Source organism: Simochromis diagramma, unplaced genomic scaffold (genome assembly GCF_900408965.1).
Source record: "Simochromis diagramma unplaced genomic scaffold, fSimDia1.1 OVJJ01000816.1, whole genome shotgun sequence".
NCBI classification, from domain to species: domain Eukaryota; kingdom Metazoa; phylum Chordata; class Actinopteri; order Cichliformes; family Cichlidae; genus Simochromis; species Simochromis diagramma.
This window is the reverse complement of record NW_024386908.1, coordinates 5,904,172-5,929,030: the sequence shown is the minus strand read 5'-3', so window position 1 is coordinate 5,929,030 and position 24,859 is coordinate 5,904,172. Positions and strand designations below refer to the sequence as shown.

Sequence of the window (24,859 nt, the reverse complement as noted above, 5' to 3'; positions counted from 1 at the left end):
AAACCAAAAAAGAAAACCACTAGGAGGGGCCGAATGAACAATCTTTTGTTCTTAAAAAGAAAGAATGCAGTACACCTCATCAAAAGGCATGAAACCCCACAGCGGATGATGACAGAATTATTTCCATGGTTAAGAAAACCAACTAGATGACATCTAACTAAGTCGAGAACACTCGACTTGAAATGACTTTGGACAGATGAAACCCTGATCAACTCTTACCAAAATGGTGACAAGAGAAAAGTATGGAGATGGAAACCAAAAGCACACCTTAATATCCGTCAAATACTGTGGAAGTAATGTTATGTAAAATAGTCAGATGTCTATTCATATTAATGTACAGAATTCACCTGCTTGCTGCTACTACTGCACATTCACCCAATGTATATACTACATATATATATATATATATATATAATGTTTTTCCTCTACACCCCCCCACAATTTTTTTGCACATGTCGAGGAGCGTGTCAGGCTACATTTCACTGTGTGTTATACTTGTATAACTATGCATGTGACAAATAAAGAACCTTGAACCTTGAACCTTGTTATGTCATGTGCATGAATACCTCCAAGTGGGACAAGGTCACTAGTGTTTATTGATAACTGCAGATAGAAGTGACAGGATGAATTGTGACTTGTACAAGCCTATACCCTCTGTTCAGATTCAGTCAAATGCTGCAGAACTGATCAGACAGCGCTTCACAGAGCAAATGGATAGTAATCCAAATCATATTGCAAAATCAACCCAAGAATTTCTCAAGGCAAAGAAATGCCAAATGAGTCACCTGAACTTAATCCAATCACGCATGGTGTTCAGTTATTGAATACAAAACTGAATGTAGACTCCAAAAAAATGGATGGTGAAGGCTGTAAATACCTGGCAGAGCATCTGAAGTGAGGAGAAACAGCATTAGGTGTCCATACGTTCTGGACTTCACGCACTCACTGACTGCAAAAGATTCAATTGAAGTATTAAAAGCAATCTTTATATTCAAAATTGCTCACTTATCCAATTATTTGATTACTGTTACTTACTGTTTAACCCCTTAAATGAAAGCTGAAAGGCTGCATGTCCACCATATCTTGATCATCTGACTGTATATGTTGTATACACATATATATTTACATGTAAACTGCATTAAGGAATAAAGGTGTAAAAAACCTAACCTTACACACTAAGCAGTGTAGCCGTGTGACAACAACAAAAAGAGCATTTCAGATAGATGACACAAACTGGCACGGTGCCGCTGGTCTCATATACTTTCTTCTATTTACATCATAGAGCTTTAAAATAGTGCTTCCAGTGTTTAAAATAACTTCAAACATAAATCGGCGCATGTTATCCTTCGCTTCGATTGAGCTTGACTTCTATTTTGACATGTACAGAATAAACGTCGCCGGGGCTCTAGTTAAAAGACATGTTTAGTTTTTGCACATGCCCAAACAGACACCTCCACTCACATATATGCTATTTCTCATCATCTCAAAGTGGATTACTTGCTTACACATGAATTATTTACACATATGAGGGGGTTTTTTTTGAGTCATTTTTACACCAATCAGCCATCTATTTCTTTGTGTGTGTGCTGTTGTAGCTGCTCTAATGATGCATAGAAGTGATTAACTCCCTCACCCTGACATTGCACGTATTTGTGAGCAGCATTAAAGACAAAGAGAGAGAGAAAGAGAGCGAGCAAATTATTTGAAACGCATGATGAAAGTAAGAGGACACAGAAACAGCACAAGTGGTACGATGAAGGTGAGAGAATGATATAAAAACGCAGAGGGACACTTGTGTATGGCAAGTATCTTCTGTAAAGCTGCACTGTGAGAAGTGAATCATCAGCAAGTGCACAGAAGGTGCTCTAGCTCTAATGATCTCACTATGTGGGTGACAATTTTACTGCAACATGTTAAAGATCAGCGATGTGTATCTCGGTCTTGGGCGTTAAATATCCTTTTTTTGTAATATGTTGACATGTTATGTGTTTCAGTGGTCTGCAGAGGCTACAGCAATGATGTTGATCAACAGTCGTGAAACCACCCTCTTCACACCATGATAAATCATCATGTGTTTTCTGTCTCTGGACTCATTACTCGGTTATTCACACTTCAGATGATGAGGATGAACAGCATTTTCTGTGATGGTTTGCGTAACACTGGAGGGTGAAAACTGCAAGGACTCGATAGAGCTAAACTACTGCAATGGTTGATCCTCCATTATAACATATTTCTTTTCAGTAATACCTGAACAAGAGTTTGGGAGAGACACGCACATCATTGAGCTAAATGCTGCTGTCAAATTCTTATATTTTAGTTTGACTTTTTGCTGTTTTTAAATGTTCTTAATGCTAGTGAGTTTAAACAATTAGTCATAAATGAACAAAAAATGCTGAAACTGAAAATGACATGAAATATATTTAATAAGTCATTATATTCAATTTTCCTTTGTTTTTTCCTTTTTTCTGTGTCTTTATTTTCAGTTGCCTCTTGTTTTATTTTTAAGTTGCTTAAAACTTTGATTTAGCTACCATGGCACCATGCGCATTTTCATGAGCTAACAGTAAAACTGCAAACTAAATCTTCTTCCATTTGCTTTTCCTGTCTTTTTGATTTTCAATCTCAGTATCATATGTTTTACCTGCAAATCTGTCTTAACGTAGTCAATGTGTCTATCCAGTGTGTGTCTATCCACAGGTTTCTTGGTTAATATTGTCATGGTCCCCGTGTCTCCCCAGCTGGCCCAGTTTGGCTAATGTGTGTTTTTGTTTTCATTTCTCTCTCCCTCTCGCTCGCTACACGTTGCCTGGGCGGAGCTCATTGCGGGCTCCCGCCCCTGGCCCGCGCACCTGTAATTCATCACGCACCTGTGGTTCATTACCTCGCCAGCGTCCACTACTTAAGGCAGTGGCTGGGAACATCTCACCGCTGGACTATTGAGTAGATCCCTCGTTCGCATGTTTCTAGTTTTCTTTGTGTTTCATTGGATTAACCTCTTGTTCCTGTACATAGGTTTGGAGCCCTGGTCGAGCAGAGTGACTTGTATGTAACGTTTGTTTTCTGTGAGTGGAGCTGTGTGAAGAATCACCTGTGTGTGAAGAGCCCCTGTTTCTGGATCTCCCCTGTGCACCCCTCCGGATTCCCCTCTCTCACCTGTATATACAAGCACCCGGTGTTTTAATAAAACTGAATTGTGCTTTTCAGTCTGCGCTTGAGTCCATCCTGCCTCGTTTTCCCTAATATCAACATATTTGGACAATAAGGTAACGCTAACGCTAGTACTGGCGAGATACCGTCATAACTCACAAATCAACAAACAATCCACAGTTTTCAGTCACGTCCCCTGCCCGGCAAAACAGTGCTCCACTGTGACCACAAATAGTGGACTGTCAGTAGTACTTCAGGACAAAGCACCTCGCTCAAGCCAAGACAATGTGGATCATCTTTCCATTGAGGAAAAATAAAGAAATGGGCACTTTGAAAGTGCAGACAGCTAACATGTATTTTACGTCTGCATGGGTAAATAATGTCGCCATGTTAGAGGTAAAGACCAAGAAATTGTTCATTGTTAAAGCAAAGGTAAGTGTTACATAGCTACTTTTAAATGAACTACCACACTTAAATCTTACGTTTTGTTTACTTGGACTTTTACAGTGCAAAGCCAGAAAATTTCCAGTAGCATTAATTTGTGGTATTATTCTCGTGTCATAACAATAACGTTAAACAAATATTTTTTGCTGTCAGTAAATCATTCCTTAGATTTCTTCTGGTCATAATGCAATGAGTGATATAGAGGCCTAAGCCTGTTTTACTCTCTGCAACCTACATTTTGGCATCATGATGATGCCTCTCAGTTTCCTGACTCTCAGCCCCCTCTTTCCCTCTCTGTTTTCTAGGTTGGAGTCAGTGGGTGTTTGGCTGGCAGAGTGGCCAACAGATGCTGATTTGTTAAACCTGAGAAAGCACAGCAAGACTCCTGAACGCTGCCCCATTCCCTGACACATTTTCCTCCACAAACCCACTTCACGCTGTAACAGAGTGGAGCGAAACAAAGTGACTACATTTTGTTGTCTCTGATGCATCTGTCGCGGGGGATGGTGAGCACAACTGGACTGTGTTTGCACCTGGAAAAGCGCTGACTAATCCAGGCCAATTACAAGACAGGCACATTAAAGCTCGGCAACAGAGATAGAAGTCAAATCCCTCATTTGTGAAACCATGTGTGTTTAATGAACATCGCCATTACCATCAGAGCGGCCGATCGCAGAATGGAAATCCATTCTGTGAAGGTGCACAGTCGGCTTTAAGAGAGCGTACAGCGTTTCTCACAACGGCCCAAACAGATTCATTATTTGAATCGTAATTTTCCCCCCCCTTGGCACAATTAATGAATCAGACTTTTCATCGTCACAGCTCAGTGGGACCGAACAGGTCGGGTTATTAAAAAGTCATTGCCGCTTCACTTGGTGATCTCAGGCAAAGGGCTAAATTAGATTGGTAATGTATGATTGCCCTCAACTGGTAGTTATAGTCACAGTTTATGTTCATGAAGAAGCAGTCTCTGTATTTCCAGATAAAGGCTAATATCACACAGAGAAATGTCAATAGAGAGCTGCTGCTTCTTCTTTATTCTCTTTTTCTTTCATAACAAACATTCTCTTATGAAATCTCTTATTATAGAAACATTTTCACATTTGAAAGTGTGTTCCGCCTGAACGGTTTCCTCATCTACTGCAACTATAACTGTGGAATGAAGGACGTCTTCTCTGTGTGCCTCATCTTCAGCGCTGGCCTCGTGTCTGCGATGCTGACAGGGGATAAAGCAGCGTAATAGCTGTTTGAATTGATCCCAGCCAAATGACAAGTCTTGACAGATAAGGCATTGTCCTTGTCCCGTGAAGATGGTTTGCCTTTTTAGAGCAGGAAGCGACTGCGAATGGAGAATTTCACTTCCTTCCAGCATTAATCAGCTGAAGGGGATTTATTTTTTACATCCTTTGTTCGTCTAGTCCTGTGGGCACCTTCTGTCTTACCTCAGTTAAAAAAAAAAAAAAAAAAAGCCACATTATTGCTAAAGGGAAAGGACAATTACTGTAATAACCTAAGATTTTACCAGCATGGTCCCCTTTTTGTTACTTTCTCTTCATAATACTTCATTATATAGTATGTCTTTATTTTTTTGGTCAGCTTAAAATGACTTTTCCATCTCCGGAAGAAACGAACCTGAACAAGCCTCTGACCTTACCTGCTGATGCATATTTCTCTATTCTCCCCGTCTCTCCCTCATCAACCTCTCTAACCATTCCTTTCCCCCCCTCGCTGAACTCACTGGCCTTTTTTTCCCGAAATTCATTTCAGCCTTGATAGATGTACTAAGCACCAACGGCTTTTGATTTAGGCTTCTGATGCAGTCTGCCTCTCCTAACATCCACTTTGGGTGCAACGCTCCATCACATTGATTTCTGTGAAGATGAAACTCTGATTGAAAAGACTTCTCCTGGCAGCCGGAGGGGGCCGTGCGTGCGTCTTGCACCGTTACAGCATATGAAGCAGGACCCTTCGATCACATAACTGCCCACTGAAGTGATGCCAGTGCCTATTTTAACTTATTTATGTAAAAATCAGTTCTACCTCACTTCCTCTAACATTTATTCTGAACTGTCAAGATAAAGGACACAAAGAGGCAATCTGTAATTAAATGCTCACATCTCGGGCATTTGCACAGCAGTGCTTACAGAGCGTGATGGGAAAGGTAGAAATCGTTTTTTATTTTATTTCCTTCTCAAGTCTTTTAATGCTTTTCACATCACAGCTACTGTTTTTATCCAGCAGTCTTTGTACTTGGATGATGATTCTGCAGCATGCTGTTTCTTTTTCAATGCCAGTGTTCAGCAGGAAAGCAGTGTGCCAAGGTTGAAATCTTCATGCCAGAGTTGAGAATTCACATCCCATCTCAGAACAAGTGGTAATGTTCTTTATTTTATTTTTTTCAAGTTGCTTGGCATATGGCAGGAGGAGCAAAGAGCTTCTGGATCCTGACTTGTCATTACCATTGTAAATTAATATTTATATGGCTCAGGCTGGCTTTGGTGTCTATGTGTGGGTCGCTGCATGACTGTGGCTGGTGCAGGTGGAAGTGTGTCTGACATAAGAATGAAGGTAGCCTTTGCATAATTCAGAAGAACCTGTCTCCTTTAGTGTCCTATATCCCTTTCTACCCTCTCTCCTCTGCCTTTCTCTCAGTTCCACGTCTCCACCTACATTTAACCCTCCCCATTTTAAATATAACCTTCTCTACCGCCCCGACTGTCTGCATGTGTATCTGTTTTTTGTTTTTCTTTTAATATTTTGCAGCGCTTTAACCCCAGAGAGGTGATAACATAGGTGCACTATTCATGAGCAAGTGCTTTTCAGATCCGCCTTTCCTTTTAGAAGGGGATCATTATACCCGGCCGGCACACCCATGACAGTTTGGGGAAATCATTTGATCATCAGATTATTTAAATATGAATGAATGCAAGGCTCTGAATTAAATAAATATGGCGATTCCTTCATTTTATTACCTATCTTGTTCTTCACACGGAAATAAATGGCTTCTGGTTGAATTAGCAGGGGCACTAATGACCTCTTGGTCGTCATCAACAGAAGACTTCTTTGGGTAGCTGGCTTATCTTTGCGAGGAATGAAGAACAACTCAGAGCACGTGTACATAACTTTAGTTTTTACAACTAATAGTGCAAGTTCCAATTGTGACGGCCAGTGGGCTGGCCTTGTGTTTTGCTTTTTCTTTTACCTGTTTCTTGCAGGTAGGTGGAGCTGACCCAATTAGTGATGCAGCACACCTGAGAGGCCAGTCCCAGTGTTTAAAGACACCTTGACCGAACCAGTAGTGGCTGGCTTTGGCTCTGTCTCTTGCCGTCTGGCACCACTTTTGTTCATTTGGAAGTTTCAGTTATGGCTGTTATGTCCTCTACATTGTCTTTAAGTTGTTTTACCTTATTTTCATTAAATATGTCTTACAGCCTTTAAAAGCCTGTGTGTGGTCTCCCATTTGTTTGTCACTTCCTATGAGCCGGGTTGTGACACAATCTTTGATGTGCTTTTACCAGACTAGCAGGTTGTTACAACCTTTGTGCCAGAGAGATACTACATTTCCAGGTTATCAAAAGCCAGGGCACCACATTGTTGTAAAAAGCACTGGCATCAGTCAGCTTCTTTTGTTCCCTTTCACAGCAATGCAAGTGAACAGAAAAGCCTCTGTCAACCCTTTGTAATGTTGTCCAGGAGGTTCATAACTAGAACAAAGACACTCTGCTGTGAATAATGTAGCCAGTATTAACAGGGCAGGTCACATCCCGACATCTACAGTCATGGAAGAGAGAAAGTAACCCTTGTTAAATTCTAAAATTTTATTTATCAGAACATAATATAAACTAATGTAGCTGTTGAAATAATATCAAATCAACCTTTGTTAGTCTGGAGCATTCAGGTCTGTGTTACCACAATGCCAAGAAGAAAAGACATCAGCAATGATCTTAAAGAACCAAATGTTGCTGGCCATCAGTTTGGCAAGACGTTATAAGGTCAAGGAATTTGAACTGCATCCACAGTAAGAGAATTTATGCATAAGTGGAAAACATTAGAGACAGCTGTCAATCTTCCATGGAGTGGACATCCCAAAGGTCAAACTGCGCAATGCTCGGAAAAAGTACAAAAAAAATCCAAGAGTGACATCTGAGATTCTGCAGACCTCATTTAGCATGTTACATGTCAAAGTTTATAAAAGTACAATTAGAAACAAACCAACCAAGCATAGATCATTTGGAAAGCTTGCCGGGAGAAAAACTTCTCTTTAAAACTGGGTTACTATAGTTGTTTTTAATTCAGTTTAGTTTTCATTGGTTTCCGGAGTGGATTTGCTCATTTCAGTTTGCGTGAAAATGTTTAGTTTTAGTTTAATTATTATAGTAGGGATGGGCAAGATCTGAGGCAAGATTTAGGAAAATCAGTTCAAATCTTAGAATAAAACCCTTTGAAAGCAGTTGACTCACAGTCTTGTAGATATTCAAAGTCCCAATAAACATGTTCATCAAAGCCTCATCAGGTAAGCTGAAAAACCAAATTTTGCCAAAGTAGCTAATAGTAAAACTAATATTTCCTCTCCATTTTTTTTAATTTTATTTTAGTTTGGTGGTCAGTTAGTTCTACTTAATTTTTTGACATTCAATTTTCTATTTTTATTTTAGCAAACAATTTTTTTTTTTGTTTCATATCTAGTTTTTGTTTTTAGTTTAGTTTTAGTTAACTGTAAAGAACATGACTGCATGACTTAGGTAATCAAAGTTACATCTGAACAAACCACAAGACTTCTGGAACAATCTCCTCTGGACAGATGAGACCAAATTGGAGGTTTTTGACCCTAATGCACAGCAACACATTCAAAGAAAACCAAACACAGCATATTTGCACAATAACTCATAAGCACGGTAGTAGAGGGCTGATGATTTAGGATTGTTTTGCAGCTATAGGACCTGAGCACCTTGCTGTCATTGATCTGTCCGTGAACTTCTCCATATATCGGTGAATTCGAACCTCAATAACGTGAAGCAAGGGAGAGCAGCACTGTAAAGGAGAGCTGGCCTAAATTCCTTCACAGTGATATGTGAATGTGATGAAGGAATACAGAAAACGATTACTGGAAGTTATTGCTGCTAAAAGTTGTTCTACAAGCAAGGATCATGGAGTGTTTTTAATTTTTCCACACACTGCTTCTGGATTTGACTTAGTATATGTGAAGTAAATAATTACATGTTTTATGTCATGTTTTGTAGATCATCTGAGACTATATTTACCTAATTTTAGAATTTGCTAAGGATCAGGTTGATTTGATCATGTGCTGATATGTAAAACCTCAGAGCTGACATAGGATTGTCAATTTAACAATGATTACAGATTCTTCATTTTAGGATGATGATCATTTTGAGTTCACTAGTTTTCAGGTCAAAGAAATTTCAAATTAAAGAAAATAACGAACATTAAATCACTATTTAAAGGTTGTTATCAGCCATATACATTATATCATACTAGGGCTGTGTGCATAAGTCAAGTGGGCTAAATCACTGTGTGTTCCCAGTTGTGCCTTCTGTAAACATCTGATCAAAGCAGCACTTTCTCTCACATACATCAACCATACATCATCACTGCCATCTTGTCGCAAATGTACCTGTATAATATTTGCATCAGAAAACAGACCGAGAAAAAATATAACAAACATGATATAACGAACATGGTGCCAGCTACTGTACAGTACAATAAAGCCCCGCTAAATGGGCATATAGTATATGCGTATGTGTAATTAGTAGTGACATGCACACGTTACACAACACTTAGAACATGTGTTTGTATTTGTTTTCAACTTAAGGACGCTGCCACAACTATCAGTGACCTTATGTGACCTTGTTCTTTCGTACATATTTGAAAAGTAGGCTAACGAAGATTTAATTTGTTTAATTTTAGTTCCGTTTAGTTTTGTCTGTTTACTAATTTAATGCATAAGCTCAGAGCGACCTTAAAAAATGCCTCGCCACAATTAATTCTGTGGGAAAAGCGAAGGTACGTTCATTTCGACACTTGCGAGGTGCCGTAGTACAGAACCCGGAAGTACGGATGATTTCACCCAAACAATCAACATGTAAGCAATATTTGACGATAAAGACATTACATACAGTTTTATATTTGGAGGCTCGTGGTTGTGTTGGCAGTTTTAGCCACTGCACTAAATTGTGCACTAGCAAACTAGTTTACTGTTTACAAAGAGGGAGCAGGCAGGGCTAAGTTAAAACTTCCCGTCTGCTATAGTGCCACATCGTCACTCACTGACAGCAAGGCTATAGTTGGTTTGTTAGTCAGTTGGTTAGTTAAAGGGTTTGTTTGGGTAGAAAACGGATACGAATTGATTAGTTTACCTCGACTGTGTAATCAACCGCTGTCAAAATGTTGTCATTTTAAAGAGTGTTAGCATAGAAAATTGTGATCCCGATGGAAGGAGAATTACACTCAAATTAGCTGTGACTAAAGAGTATTTCCTCATTCTTCTGTACAAAACCAATACAGACTCCGTTTATTTGATATTAACGCTGTTGTTCCTTGATGTTACTGAAGACGTTTATGTATGACTCCAAAGGATTTATAAGAGAGACACATGGAAGTCAAAGAATCCAGAATCTGTGAGAGAATTTCACAACAGCAAAGATCGAAGGTAGTGATCGAAATATAATACGAGTAAACAGCATTAATGGGATTTTATCAATGATTGTATACAGAATATTTCTGCAGTCATTGTGACCATTGAAATTGAAGTTAAGTTGCATAGGTCTTCTAGATTTAATTCTGGACAGCTATGGATCAGACCACAGATCAGTAATGGTTTGATAATTCTTTCTGCCTGCCTGTCTCCCTGATAGTCCTGATTAATGATTAAGATTTGTATACATTTAAAGTGCAGTGTTTCCCACAGACTCTGTTTGGGGCAGGTGAAGGGACCGCTGTCATGTACTGTAGCTGGTGACATTAGTTCTAGTCCTACTTTGCATCCCTTACAAGTCTTCCACATTGCTGCAGGTTCTGGTTAGAGTGGCTCTCCGGATCACAGGGGAAAAGCAGAGGAAGGACTGATTTCACCAGAGTGTGGGACAAGCAAGCCGTTGGGGAATGTAGGGGCCTGGGTTAGCTGGTTAGCAGTGATTGTCAACTGGGAATTGTGAATGGCGTTAAAGTCACTGATGTAAAAAAAAAAAAAAAAAGTAATTAAAAATTTGCAAAAATTAGTCGCTAAAATATTTCTTGCGCAACTAATATGCCAGGGCGCGCCGCCCAGATAGTCTCTGCATGGGGAACCACTAAAGTGCCTGCCTTTTGTACATAAGTTTGGACTATGTGACGAATGTACCGTATAATGCACTCACACTGTTTCTTTTTTTTTTTTCCACGCAGGGGTTGATTTTTGCTGAAAGTCATCAAGAGGCACCATCCTCCATGTGGCAAACCTCTGTGGAAGTATAAAGAAGGTGGCTGGAGGAAATTAATTATTTGATAGTTAAACTGCTTTTGAATAAGAACATCCACGTCAGCCATGGCTCGGGAGGAAGAGGAGCTGACAGTCAGTGCACCAAAGGAGGTGGACGTGTTTAAATCAGTGCATTGTCTGGGTTACCTGTCCAGCTTCAATCTCCTTGTGGCAGTCTGTGTTGGCATGTACGTACGCTGGGAGGTGACAAGGGAACCCATGATTCTGGTTATCTTCATCCTGGGCCTCTTTGTCCTGGGAATTGCCAGTATCCTCCATTACTACTTTGCTATGGAAAACGCCAGCCAGAGCTTATTCCATTTGTGGTTCGGCTTTCTCCTTGGACTTTTGTGTTTCCTCAACAGCCCCACCTTGGATTCAAATGTCAAAGAACTGGTCGCAAACTATCTCCTCCTAGCCAGTGTAGTTATGAAAGCAGTATGGGCCCTAACTGAGCGAATATGCAGCTCCATCTGCTACAAATCCACCTTGCTAACATCAGTAGAGTTACTGGAGCTTCTAGGATTTGGTATTGCAAGCACTACCATGCTTCTTCACAAGTCAGTGGCCATAATAGGCTTGGTAGTGGCCCTCGGTGCTCTCATTGTGGACTTGAGGATGAAATCCCTCCTAGCTTTGGCCAATTTGATCAGTTTTGCCTTGGTTACTTCTCTTGTGTTTTTCCAGGCCTTAGGCATTAATGCCAACCCTTATGCCTTAGGCTGCTACCTGGGCAGGCTGCTCTGTGAGCCTGTGTTGGATGTGTACTTCAGTGGGTTAGGCCCCACGGAGCGCTGGATGCCAGTGCTCTCCATGGGGAAGGTGTGGAGGAAGCTGTCCTTGTTTCCTCTGAGTCTGACTGAGATAGCCTTCTTTGTCCTTGCTGCTTTAAAGGTACACTTATAGCTATATTACAAATATTGATATATTTATAAATATATTAAATATATTTTCATTATTTTTTTTATTTAAACTTTTGTTTTGTCTTTCATAGCTTGGTTACTTGGACCTGTGGTATCTGGTCATCCCAGGTTTCTGTCTGTTTGGTCTTTTCTGGTCCATCTGCCACATCATTTTGCTGATCACAATCTGGGGCTTTCACACTAAGCTGAGTGACTGTCAGAAGGCTTGGCGCGCCCAGCGGTCGAGTAGCCGGAGTCTGGACCAGGTCATGGCCTCCCGAGGCATCCGACATTTCTGCCTCATCTCAGAGCGACTGGTGTTCTTTAGTTTGTTGTCAACAGTGATACTCGGGGCTGTGTCCTGGCAGGTAAGACCCATGAATGAAAAGTAGATAAGACAAAAATGTTTAAATCTGCAAAGCAGGGTTGGATTGTTCTGTTTGATTTTCTATGAAAACTGCCATAGCATAGAAAGCATTATCCTACTCTTGTTATATTGCTGAGGTCCAAGGTTATGTTGGTCTTAGGCACTCTTTTTAATCATTTGCACTTTGGTAGTCGTGAAAAGGCCTCTATAAACATATAATACCCATGTTGGATACTGTGTGGAAGCATTCTAGTGGCAGTGTGTAGTTAATAGTTGCTCCCCAAACTCAGGGACTTCTGCTCTCATGCGAAACCAATTTAATTAGTACTTTAATATCCTTATCTGCTTGCATAAAGAGCAGCAATAACTTATTTAGCCCTATTAGACATTTACCTTGTAAGATTCTCATGGGCCCAAGTTCTAATTTGGGATGTGCACATTGTTGATGTCAGTTTCAAATTTGCCTGAGAAGGTGGAAGAAAGCTAGTGTTTAGCTTTTGTGTGTTTTGATGTTTTACGGCTGTGAAATTTTGTATTGCACACAGAAAACATAACTGGAAGATTAATGCAGTCCGTTGTAGAATCAGCAAGCCTTTGTGAAACAACAAATATTAAGAAAGCCAATCGAATATTTATGTTTACAGCTATAGTTGGTAGCATTATGTTGGATTCAGTACTTTCTGAAGAGCTTACATGTGAGATCCACCCAAAAAAAGATTTTGCCTACGTGTGTGTGTGTGTGTGTGTGTGTGTGTGTGTGTGTGTGTATACATTGCATGTATTATAATTTCCTTTTATCAAAGTCAGTGTGGTAATGCATTTCAAAGTGTGGAATGAATGAAAAGCAGAATATTGCTTTTGTGAAACTGTATAAGAGTGATTTCCCTATTCAGAAGGCAGCTTTTGAATGCATAACTTAGTGCCAAGCTCTCATAAGAAACCCACCACTTCCACAGCTTTGGGCAAATTGATCATCAGCCGAGAATGATGATAGCAAAGACGGCTTTCGTACTGTATTGTGATTTCTGTGGTTTTACTGCTGCTATTTTAGGCTCTGGAAGAGGCTACCCTAAAATACAAGCTCAAATGCTGCAGTAATTATTCTGCTTTGGATTGACATTTGTGAAGTATGTTTATTCTAGTGTCTTTCACAACACTGTGTATCCATTTAGTTAGGTCCTGTCATGTTTTGTCCTGCGATAATAGCACAGTGTCAGTACCATGTTGTGTAACTGTCTTGCCGAGTGTCAACACCAATTAAGTGAGTCTGATTACCGCCGGTACAAGCTGTAAATGTTGAATGAAAGTGACTCTGATTCTTTGGCTTTTTGCAGCCCTCCAACGGTCTCTTTCTCAGTGCTTTGCTGGTGGTGCTGCCTCTCGAGTCTCTGGCGCATGGTTTGTTCCACGAGCTGGGCGGCTGCCTGGGAGGAACTTGTGTTGGCTACGCCCTGGTTGTACCTACCACTTACTGCAGGTACACCCTTCAGTTAGACTGTTTTGATTGGGAATATCCTCTGTTGTGGATGGTTTGGTTTGGGGGCTAAAAAATTTATTTGTTACTTGAGAAAAACAACAAAATGTAAACAGAATGCCCAAATCACGTTTTTAAAGCCCAGAAATGAATCTGTAAATGTCCCTTTTATTCCCATCAACACGTGAAAATCAGTGTTTCAGGACATTCACATTGGTTTTACATACGGGAACAAAAAGCTGGCAATAACACCTCTTAACTCTGTAAAGCCTGAACCATGAAATAATCCCTAGGAAATTAAATTTTTGAAACTGGAGTGTTTATTGAGCCTTCTGACACCATTTTTGTTCAATTTGTTGCCCACAGTAGCACTGCATCTGTATACAAGTTTTTCAGGAAAAAAAATCACACTTGCGATGTAGAGGTCTCAAAACTTATGTATCAGATATGATCCACTTTACAGGGTTAAATCTATAACAATAACAATATATGTGTGTGTGTGTGTGTGTATATATATATATATATTAGGGGTGCAACGATATTCGTATCGATATTGAACCGTTCGATACAGTGCTTTCGGTTCGGTACGCATATGTATCGAACAATACAACATTTGTAATTTATTTTATCAACTTTTCTTCTGACGATGCTGTCTGAGTGGAGCGCTCAGTGAATCTGCGTTCGACTACTCCGCCTAGGCTGCACTGTCGAGCGCAGATCCACTGAGCGCTCAACACAGACAGCATAGACAGAAGGAAGAGTGCAGGGCACCTCCCCCACCCTCATTCAGATCTGGCGTTTGGAATTATTTTGGTTTTCATGTGACGTATGACCCTGAAGGTAAGCAAGTCATGGACTAAAGTAAAACAGTATGTTGGATGTGCCATGCAATGCTCAATTACATGGGTGGGAACTAGTGTGTTAGCGCAGTTAGCTCGTTAACGTGTTGGCCGTCTAGCCCCATGCACGGGGCGATTGGCGGTAGCTCGTTAACGGAGATTTGCCGTGTTGTGGCGTTAAGGTCATTTCAACGAGATTAACCTGAAAGCACTAGTGGGAACACAACGAATATGACTGCACATTTACGCCGACATCATCCTAGTGCAAAGACAAAAACAACAAGCATGCTACTAACTTTAGCCGAGTCATTTAGACAGCTGTTAGCACATGATTCTCCTTATATGTTTAATATGCTGCTGAGAATATAGCCCAGAAGAAGCGGATAGTATAGCTTTTATTTTGGAAAGAGACATTTCTCTGTAATAAACTCTCTTTTCCAAAGACGAGTGATTCCTCAATCAGATACAGGGCTTGCAATATCGCTAGCCCGATGTCCTGGGGCTAGTGATTTTTTTCAGTTGGGCTACCAAAATCTATCTCTGCCCTGCCCGTTGGGCTATTGTAGGAAGGAAAAATATATGTCAATGCTTTTGCATTCTTTCAGAAATGTAGCTGGGTAATTATGTCATTGGCATCGGTGAGCCACTGTCAATATGTGACATATTGAAATCGCGTTTGAATTTGCGCTTGTTTTTTGCTTTCACTTTGCAATCGTGTGAACTGTGTATAGAGAGCGACAGCACTGATCTGTGAGTGATGATAATTTGCGCACCAATTCCTCTGACATCGTCTTATTAATCGTTAGCTTACTATGCAAACATGACAAGTGAAATCTCCCGCAGCAAGCTTAAACATATGAGAGGTTGATCGCGCAGAGAATCGCTGAGCTTATGTGAGTGCGTGTGTAAAAGCAGCAGGATATATATTTGACTAGGATGACCTGGATGACTGAGAACCTTCACAGACAGATATATATTTTAGTTCTGCTGAGCCAAATAAGACAGGTCAGGGTGAAGAAGTGACAGCCAAAGAAAAGCTTACCACAAAACGGAGAAGTTATGACAAATCAGACTATAAGGCAAAAAGAAAGTGCAGCTTTATGGTTTCATGGACAAAAGAATTTCTGTGGCTGCAATATGACGAGCTAAATAACCAGGGCTGCACATAAGTGGTCCGCAGGTGTGCATTCGCTGTCAAAATAAAAAACACGCACAAGGGTTAGGGTTAAATTTAAAAACTGTACTTTTGAGTTAAAATATATATTTATAATTTTAATAAATGACAAATTAAAAAGGCATGAACATTTTTTTTGTATCGAAAAAATATCGAACCGTGACACCAAAGTACCGAACCGAACCGGGAATTTTGTGTATCGTTGCACCCCTAATAAATAATATATATATATATATATATATATATATATATATATATATATATATATTTTTTTCAATTTCAGCTGAAAGTTAAAAAAAATACAATCAAACTGTTACAAATGAGAATCGTCAACTAGAAACTTGGACTGATCTGCTTGTTTTTCCTATAAACACTCAAAAAAAATATGATTGTTGCTGATCAAATAATAATTGCTGTACAGTCACTTTGAAGTCCTGTGTATTATCAGAGCATGCTGGAAACAAATGTGAGCAAATGTGTCCAACAGTTAAAGCTTGGCATATATTGGATCACGCAACAGGACAGTGATACCAAGCACAGCAGTAAACGTCCTCCACAACGATATGAGAGAGTGATAAAATCGTACAGAAAAACATTAGTTCAAGTTATTACTGCTAAATGGTGTTTTACAAGCTGTTTTCTACATGACAGCATAAAGACTTGTGTGAACTTTGGGTTTCAAATGACATCACACACTGAGAACATACCTGGCAGCTTCTCCTTAACTGCCAGAAGCTGTAAGCAAAGCTATGCTCAGCATACTCAACTAATCTCCACGTACTGCATGTACAGTAAACCCGAGCAAAATGCAGCGATGGAGCATTCCCACATTCAGACGCACTCAGCCGATGTCAAAGCCTTTACCACTCTCACCAGGAGTGGTAAACATGATCATTCTTCCGAACGTTCTCCTCACTTAACAAAAAACCAATGGGATAAATAGGCCAATAACTGCATAAACATAGCGCTAATGCTTGGGCCCTTGAGGGATCATTCCACCGATCCCTCCTCAGCATACCAAGTTATTCAGATGCACCCGTTTGCTGTTAGCCGCATCTGATGTTTCCACCACAGCCCACTCTGTTGACCATGCATTTTTTTTCTTAATCACTTTATTTTTGAAGATGCCGCCATGCCTCATCATCTTAAACACCAAAAGCTAGCCATCAGTTATAAATGTTTCCACATTTAAGAGCTCTTCAGCCATCCTGTTTGGTTTTTTTTTTTTTTCTTATGTAATTATTGAATTATTGAACCTTTTAGTTAAAAGTTAGCTTTTTCGGTTAAATGGGATATCAATCTTAGTAGAGTCTAACGGTCTAGGAGATTTTGAATGCTGGCCCATGTCGTATTGGAGTCTTAGATGCTCTGTATGCAAGGCCGCATGTGCAGGATCCATAGGGAGGACTTGGAGCATGATGAGAATGCAGCAGAGTATAATCGACTGTTTGATGGCTGCAGATCATGTTTTCACAATGACAAGATTCCCTCTGGGAGATTACCGAGATATGGGTGAAAAGCCGAGGCACACATGCAACAACAGCGATGGTGAAACAACAGGAAGATAAACAAAAGAGGAGGGGTGATGTTGTTAACTTTGAAAGAAGGTGGTGGTTAAAAGGGAAAAAAATGGACAGAGATAGCAAAGAAAGGGGAGGGAGAGGTGAAGCTGTGAAAGGGCTACGGAGGAAAGGATTGGATTTTTTTAAGGATGAAAGAGAGAGTGTCACAGGGGAAGATGTGGTTGGAATCTCAAACCACAGGCCCTTACTCTCCTGGGCGTCATGAGATCTAAAAAGATTAGATGGGTTTGGGGGAAATGATGAGCTCACAAAGTCATTCTCAGGTTGCATTTTCTGCATTTTCTGATCAGGTGCAGTGTGTTTTTTATAGCTAGCCTCAATTGTTATCATCATTAAGGTAATTGTTCATCGAACTTCCTTTGAAGACAGGAGTACTGCCTCGCTGTCAACCGATAACATCCATTTATTTGTCTCATAGCTGTAAAAACAAAAGCATCACTCTTCAGGCGTTTATTCGATAAACTTCCCCTTGGCAGGTTAAAGGGGAAAGCGTGGGCACGCGGCATAATATGATGGCTGATGTATGCAGGTGTTTGCAAGAATGACTTATGACTTTTCGAATAACTTCGAGCCCGCAGACACTGTAGAAAGCTGTTTCATAGGTATATGGATTCTTTCTCTGTGTTTCACAGCTTACTTTCTGTAACCTGTATCCACTCTCACTTTTATAAAATTACCTCGTCCGTAGGTATACACATGGAATCCTCCAAAAAGACACAATGATTTTCCAAATAAATTTGTTATGAAAAAATTATTTTCTCCAATGGAAATAAAAATAATGTATGTTGTACTGCATTTAACAGTGCTAGTAACAAAAGTAGTGCAATAAGCTGCCCACAATATTGATATACAATAGAGAGATCCTATGAAATTACACTGCAAGATATCCGTCTACCAGTATGGTATTCTGGTCCATCTATCCACCCATTTTCTGCCAATTATCTGGGGCAGAGACCCCACCTGCAGCCACATCCTATACGTCTTCTGAGACAACACAGACGTATTCCCAAGCAAGCCAAGAAATGATCCATGTGTCCTGCTTCTTCCCTGTGGCCCCCTTGAGGTATGGAGGAAGCTCATTTCCACCTCTTACATCCACAATCTCTTTGTTTCACTACCCAGACCTTATGGTTGTAAGTGAGGGTAGGAAAGTAGATACTCCAGTAAATTGTTAGTTTCGCTCTCACTTCACAACAACAGAACGGCACAGCGTCTGTGCCAATCTGCCCCTTCAATCTCCCCCTACGTGTGAACAAACTCCTTCATTTAGGGAAGCAACTTTGGTCACTTTATTTATAATTACTCTGGTAAGTCATATTCGTGGGGGAACCTGTTCAGAGCTCTTTCATGATTCAGTGAAAACATGCTTGGCAGGAGCGAATTAGTAATCACATGGCAGAGGGAGTGATATGACTTATTTGATATTGATTTAATCCCTAGTTAATAACGTGTTATGAAATTGTGTTTGGAAAATCGCCCTTAAGAGTAAGAATGGTGCTTTTATAAATTGAGTATGAGTATATATTTAACCTGTTTTTGTCATCCTACTCTGTTCTCCTTTGTACCATCTCATTTTTTGCTACTTTTTTATTTGCTTTCATTCTTTATTTCCTTCTCATCCCTGAGGCTAATGTCATTTCCTCCAGTAGCGATCCCTCGCTGGTACTTTTTGCATCTCCTATTCCCCCATCTCCTCTTATCCTCTCTTCTCTGTCTCCTCTCTCCCCAACGAGGGAGACAGCTACTCCACCCTGGTATGTCAATCTATCAACTTCTCACTCAGAAAGTAGATAAATAAATAAATACACACCACCCCCCACCACCCTCCCCTTCTGCTGACAAGCCACCTAACTTGAGCCTCCCTCTGAGTAGATAAAAAAGATAAACATCAACAAGTCTTTTCTCACAGCCTTTCATCTTTCTCTTTCACCCAGCGCTGGTGGCCAGCCCACTCTCTTACCACCTGAGCAGGTGGAGCTATTGAATCTGCGCTCCACAGGCATGCTGAACAACATCCAGCGCCTCTTCTCCCACCACATGATTCAGACATTCGGCTGTGACTACTCTACTAGCGGTGTCACCCTGGAGGCTGTACTTACAAAGTTGCGCAACTTTCTGGAGCTTCGTACGGCAGACGGACCACGACATGACACCTATTTGATATTCTACAGTGGGCACACGCACAAAGGCTCCGGCTCCTGGGCTCTGTCAGGTGAAGGCCACAGATCCATGTTGTCATTGCTTTATTTTTCAATGTTTTTAAGTCTTGGAGAGTGGTCATACTTCATAGTCCATTCGCATTCATTTAATTCCTAAATGTACTAGTGAGGCAAATAAAAAGAATGCATCCACGTAAGTATACAGCTTCAACTTCACCAGCTACAACTACAGATATTTCAGTATATAAATCCAGGGGATATTTAAACACCATTCAGCAAAGAGAATACATAATTAATAGAGCCTAACCAATATATCCAGAGTCCCAATGCATCGGAGCACTGATATATTTGGCTATTTTCAGATATATTGGTATCAGAATTCATAATTACTGATAAATGAACATTTAAAAACTGAGAAAGAAACTGGAGAGAGTTAGGCAGCTTGATATCTATCAAAAGAACATGGAGTCTGCGTTTACCCCTAGGTTGCAAGCTTCTCTGAAGACATCTTTTTCTGATGACTCAGACTAAATGAAAGTCCAAGGATGTTGCTAGTGCTAGGTGGGGGAGGTGGGTGAAGTTATAATTATTTCAGTTTTATAGTCGTTCAGTAAATCTTTTAGAAAGTTTTTGGACATCCAGTTCCTAGCTTCAGTCAGACAAGACCTCAAGTGGCAGGTAGCAGTGAAAACTAGCTCAGTGTTTTTGCTCAAGGGCTACTGTGCTAATGATATATAAAGGGGACCCAAAATAGACCCATGGGGAACCCCACAAGATATAGGAGCATGAGAAGATGAGCTTTTGGGAGTTGTTACAGAAGATTTACTGATTAGTTACCAAGCAAGCATGGCATCTGAACAGCTAGCTATAAGTGTGATCCAGAAGAGACTAATATGAATTAAGAAAAACGTTGGGATCCACCATGTTATATAGGAGAATTCCTAGGTCAACATTTCAAGAGAGAACGATCCTTTCTTTGTAGATATTCTGATTTATTATTAAACATTACATGTTCAGACTCTATTAATTCATTAAATTAGATGAGATCAAATGGTTTGCACATTAACTTGAAGCTTTTTGTAGAACAAAAGAATCGCTTGTTTTGGCCTTCTCAGACATCTCTGCTGTTTATTTCCTTTTTTGGAAACTGAGAGAAGATTAAACTTGACACATTCAGTCCTCACAAATCAAATTTTAGGTGCATCATAAGTTGCATATCAGCTTTCTCTCTTCAAAGCTGTCGGGCAGTTTTAACATCTAAGCACACATAATTGACGAAGATGTAAATCAGTTAAAATACAGGAAAAAAAATCAACACAGAAGTAGAAGTGACTACAGAGCTGTTGTTTCAGATAGCATTAGGTAGATATTGTATTCTGACTGCAGTCTCATTTGCATTACAGTCTAATTTCCATTCCTTTCATTTTCCCATTCTCTCAGTCAAACAGACTGATTTGCAAGGAATCAGACAAGCAAGCGTAAAGAGTTGAAATTGCTATGAAGGACTCGGCACAGAAGTTTGGCTCCAGTAGAGACGATTCTGTGAAAGTTACAGAGAGTCTACTGTGACATGAGCGTTCCCTCAGCAGAAATGAGAATCACAGCAGGTCAACACAGTGTCAGCTCCAGCTCCTCTTCAGAGATTACTTGACGTATTATCTCTGCGTGCTGCTGCAAATAGTAAAAAAAGAGGGAAAAAAAATCCCCACCGAAAGCATAATCACTTCCCCTGAGTCACAATCCTGAAGGGTCGTTTTCAGTGGCATGCTCAGGGGATAACTGGAGACATTTTTGAAAAAGTGGGGTTGCTTCGACTGAAATTCAAATCAAATAAAGGATCCCTCTGGTTATTACGACCCACTGATGCAGTGTTGTCCACACTGGGATTCCTCAAAATAGTCTGGAAGTTCTCTGTTGATGACACTGGATGCATATATACAAATTTAGCTGTGCAGCAGATTCTCCAAATTGGCTCATGCTTGATGTTTTAGATATGTGAATAAAAGCCCATTTTCCCTTCTAAATATAAAGCAGTATGTGGCAAAGCTGCTTTGTATCCATAAATGGATTTCATTTTATTTTTCTCAGCCTCATTTATTTATTTATTTACTTACCTAGCACTGATGTTAGGAATAACAGAAATAATTTGGCAACAGACCTTCAATGTTTGTTCTCTGCCAAAATATACTAAATATAAATATACAGTCTATTAAGGTTGTTTTTGTCGTTGTGTCTGTTGCCGGGATGACAGGGGATTTTAAAGACAGTCCCTTGAGTAATAGTTGACAGGTTCGATCCCTGCCAAGCTGCCATGTCCATCTATGGCCATATGTCCCAATGAATTGTCCTTGAACATGGAACTAAGTGAATAGTAGCTCGCTGACCTTCACTGTTTCTCTCTCAGAGAGTTTGGTAAATCAAACTAGTCATAGGATAGATTCCCAGTACGCGCTGTTCTTTCTTTCTCCTTCTTACTATCTAATCTCCTGTAACTGTAGGAGGTGAGAGTTTCCATCTGGCCCAGTTGCTGGAGCTGTGGAAGGAGAAGAACGCCGGCCACTGTTCCCGTCTCATTGTGGTCCTGGACACCGAATACTCCCTCCCTTGGGTCAAGGAAGTGCGCAGGGTGGAGGGCATTTATGTAGCCGTGCAGGGGGCTGAGCTGTCAGCCACCATGGTGGACCCCGAGGCTGGAGATATCCCCTTGCTCGGGGAATTCACTTCTGAGTGGGTGGAGTTCAACTGCAACCCAGCCAGTGACACCCAGTGGTCTGAAAAAGGGCGGACCATGAAAGCTGTCTACAGTGTGTCCAAACGCTGGAGCGACTACACACTCCATCTTCCCACTGGAAGTGATGTAGCCAAGCACTGGAAGACCCACTTTCCTAAGGCTACATACCCCATGGTGCACCTGTCCAACTGGTGCTGTGGCCTTCACCTGTTTTGGTTATGTAGCACATGTCTGCGCTGCTTCAGGAGGTGTAAACTAGCCTGGTTCCCACCGGCTGTTTTGGACACCGGGCAAGGCATTAAACTGGTGCACTCATAGATAAAAGGGGAAGTTGTCAGATAGCTGAATCAGTAAATTCATAAAGGGTCCAACTCCAAGAAACTTTTTTGTCTTGTTACAGGGGAGCATTTTTATTGTTTTTGCCAGTTCTTGCTTTACAAATCCCAAAGTATGATGCAAATTTAGTTTCTAGTTTTGGACTTGAAATTTGGAATTGTGGAGTTGGGCCTTTCATGAATTAACCAGTTCAATTTTGAATCAGGATGTAGCAGCTGGGTATAAGATGTTTGTATAAAAAAAAATAAAATAACTTGTGCTGCATACCAGTTATAATATCTATACAATCATATTTTATTTTAGTCTAAAATACTATAAATGATATAAAGGTTGGCCTTCAGTCAGCACCAGATTCCTTACATTTATTTTTGAAAGATGTTTATATGCAGTGATTCAAGACAATCCCAGTAAATTAAATTGAAATAAAGAGTACTGAGGTATGATTGTGGTTTAATTAATTAGGACGAGGTCTAAGAACAGAAAACTCTCATCTTACTTGGCACTTTTCTTACTTTATGCTTATTTTAATTGTTATCTTATTTTATTGTCTCTTTTATTAATTGCATACAAAAACTTTGAATATGGTTTCTGTATCTTTGGAAGGGTTTTCACATTTTTCTTTTGTTACGCTGGGCCATTTTATGTATGATAAAGTGCCTTAAAGATAAATTTCTAATCATTTATAATATTGAGTCTTATTTTTTTTTTTATGTTATCTACACTAAATAGGCTGTAGACTGCTTATAAAAGATGGACATAAACACACAGTGGTTACTGACATCTGGATGTGAAGCCTACACTTCTGTTGAGTTTCTGGTGATTTAGACCAAGAAATGGGAGCTCAGCAAGAAAGTGTTTACTGAGGTCATGGAACAAGGAAGGGCTATTTTCTCATAGATTTTTATGAGATACCATTAAAAAAAAAAAAAAAAAACCCAGAAGAGTCATGATGTGCTCTTCCCTTTTGTCTTCACCATCTAGATAAAGAAGAAAAGTCCATCTTTTATATACAGGCTCTGATGTGGATCCTCGCCTTCCTTTTACATAAACTCTGTGAACTGATGGAGCTCTCTTTCTAAAGCCTTTTACCTGGCAGGATGGACGGCAAAAAAGCCATTGCGAGGCTGAACTTGGTGACACCGTTGGTTATAATGTAGAGAGGTCTAACCACGATGCCAAGCTGCCACTCTTGTTGTGGGATTCTTTCCTGATTATTATTGAAGTATTCAAATGTGCAGCTATCTCTGCACTGAACAAAGGAATATGCATTGGCTGTGAGACAGCATATTATCGCCACACAATGGCCCTGTCCTCATCCTGTTTGTTTACACAGATCAATGGAAATTGAAGAAGTCATCTGCTCTATACAAACCCATTCAAGTTTTCTAGGCATTTGTGTTAGCCATGCTGTGAAGCAGTGCTTCATAAGGCAATGCGCCAAAGCATGAAGAAACTGTCATTGCTATGCATTTCTGCACTGAACTCCAAAAGCCATTGTGACCATTCTTTACATGCTGATTTGTACCTTTCTGTCTCACACATTCCTGAAGTGCGTGGCATGCTGCCTGCCTTGTTTCTGATGAGGTTGAGTTGCATTATTGCGCCTCTCATGTCAGATAATGTCGGAGTTGCAGTAAACTTGAATAATAAACTGATAAAAGAATGCTGTCTGATGATGTTGAGGAGTTTGAAAGGGCTGAGAAGTATAGAGAGAGGATCAGTTTGATGAAATTCAAACAGAAGGGGGGAAAATAATAGATGAGAAGAGGAAGGCGAGAGTTAGACATGCTGATATCAGACAGTTTTATTTAACGTAGCTGGCTTAACAGACAGAGTAAATAGAGACCCTGCACTCTGGAAATTCTAGTATTGCCTGGCAAATATTAACATTATTAGCTGGAGAGAAATGAAACAATCCATGACATACTATCTCTGAGGGATTTTCTCTGAGCTTTCACCTCAGTTAGTCCCAGTGCCCAGCTGAACGTGTTCAAGGCGCTGCTGGGTATTTTGGTGGTCCCAGAGATCAGGGCTGTGGCCTGACTCATGGCTGAAGGGTGGTATTAGGCACAGAGGAAGGTTGGGGAAGATCTTGGAAAGATGAAAGGTGACATTAAAAGCAATGTCTCATATCAGCATTCATTTATAACTTTTTTTTTTTTCTTCTGACGTCCCCCTGAAGAACTGTCACATGGACTCAAGAACCTCTTCATCAACACCAGCTCTCAT

General features: G+C 40.3%; 1 protein-coding gene across 2 annotated transcripts; it reads left to right on the top strand.

The window, feature by feature from the left end:
* Positions 1-9,574: 9,574 nt before the first annotated feature.
* tmem168a (transmembrane protein 168a) lies at positions 9,575-24,293 on the top strand. Of its 2 annotated transcripts, none has more exons than XM_040035748.1 (6): positions 9,575-9,691; positions 10,993-11,959; positions 12,060-12,335; positions 13,669-13,811; positions 19,339-19,616; positions 22,062-24,293. In XM_040035748.1, exons 2-6 carry the CDS (start codon positions 11,132-11,134, stop codon positions 22,610-22,612), a joined length of 2,076 nt encoding a protein of 691 aa, XP_039891682.1. In that variant the 5' UTR covers positions 9,575-9,691; positions 10,993-11,131; the 3' UTR covers positions 22,613-24,293. The 2 variants fall into 2 exon arrangements, with proteins under 2 accessions (XP_039891682.1, XP_039891683.1); XM_040035749.1 differs by lacking the exon at positions 9,575-9,691 and adding an exon at positions 9,720-10,258.
* Positions 24,294-24,859: the final 566 nt, after the last annotated feature.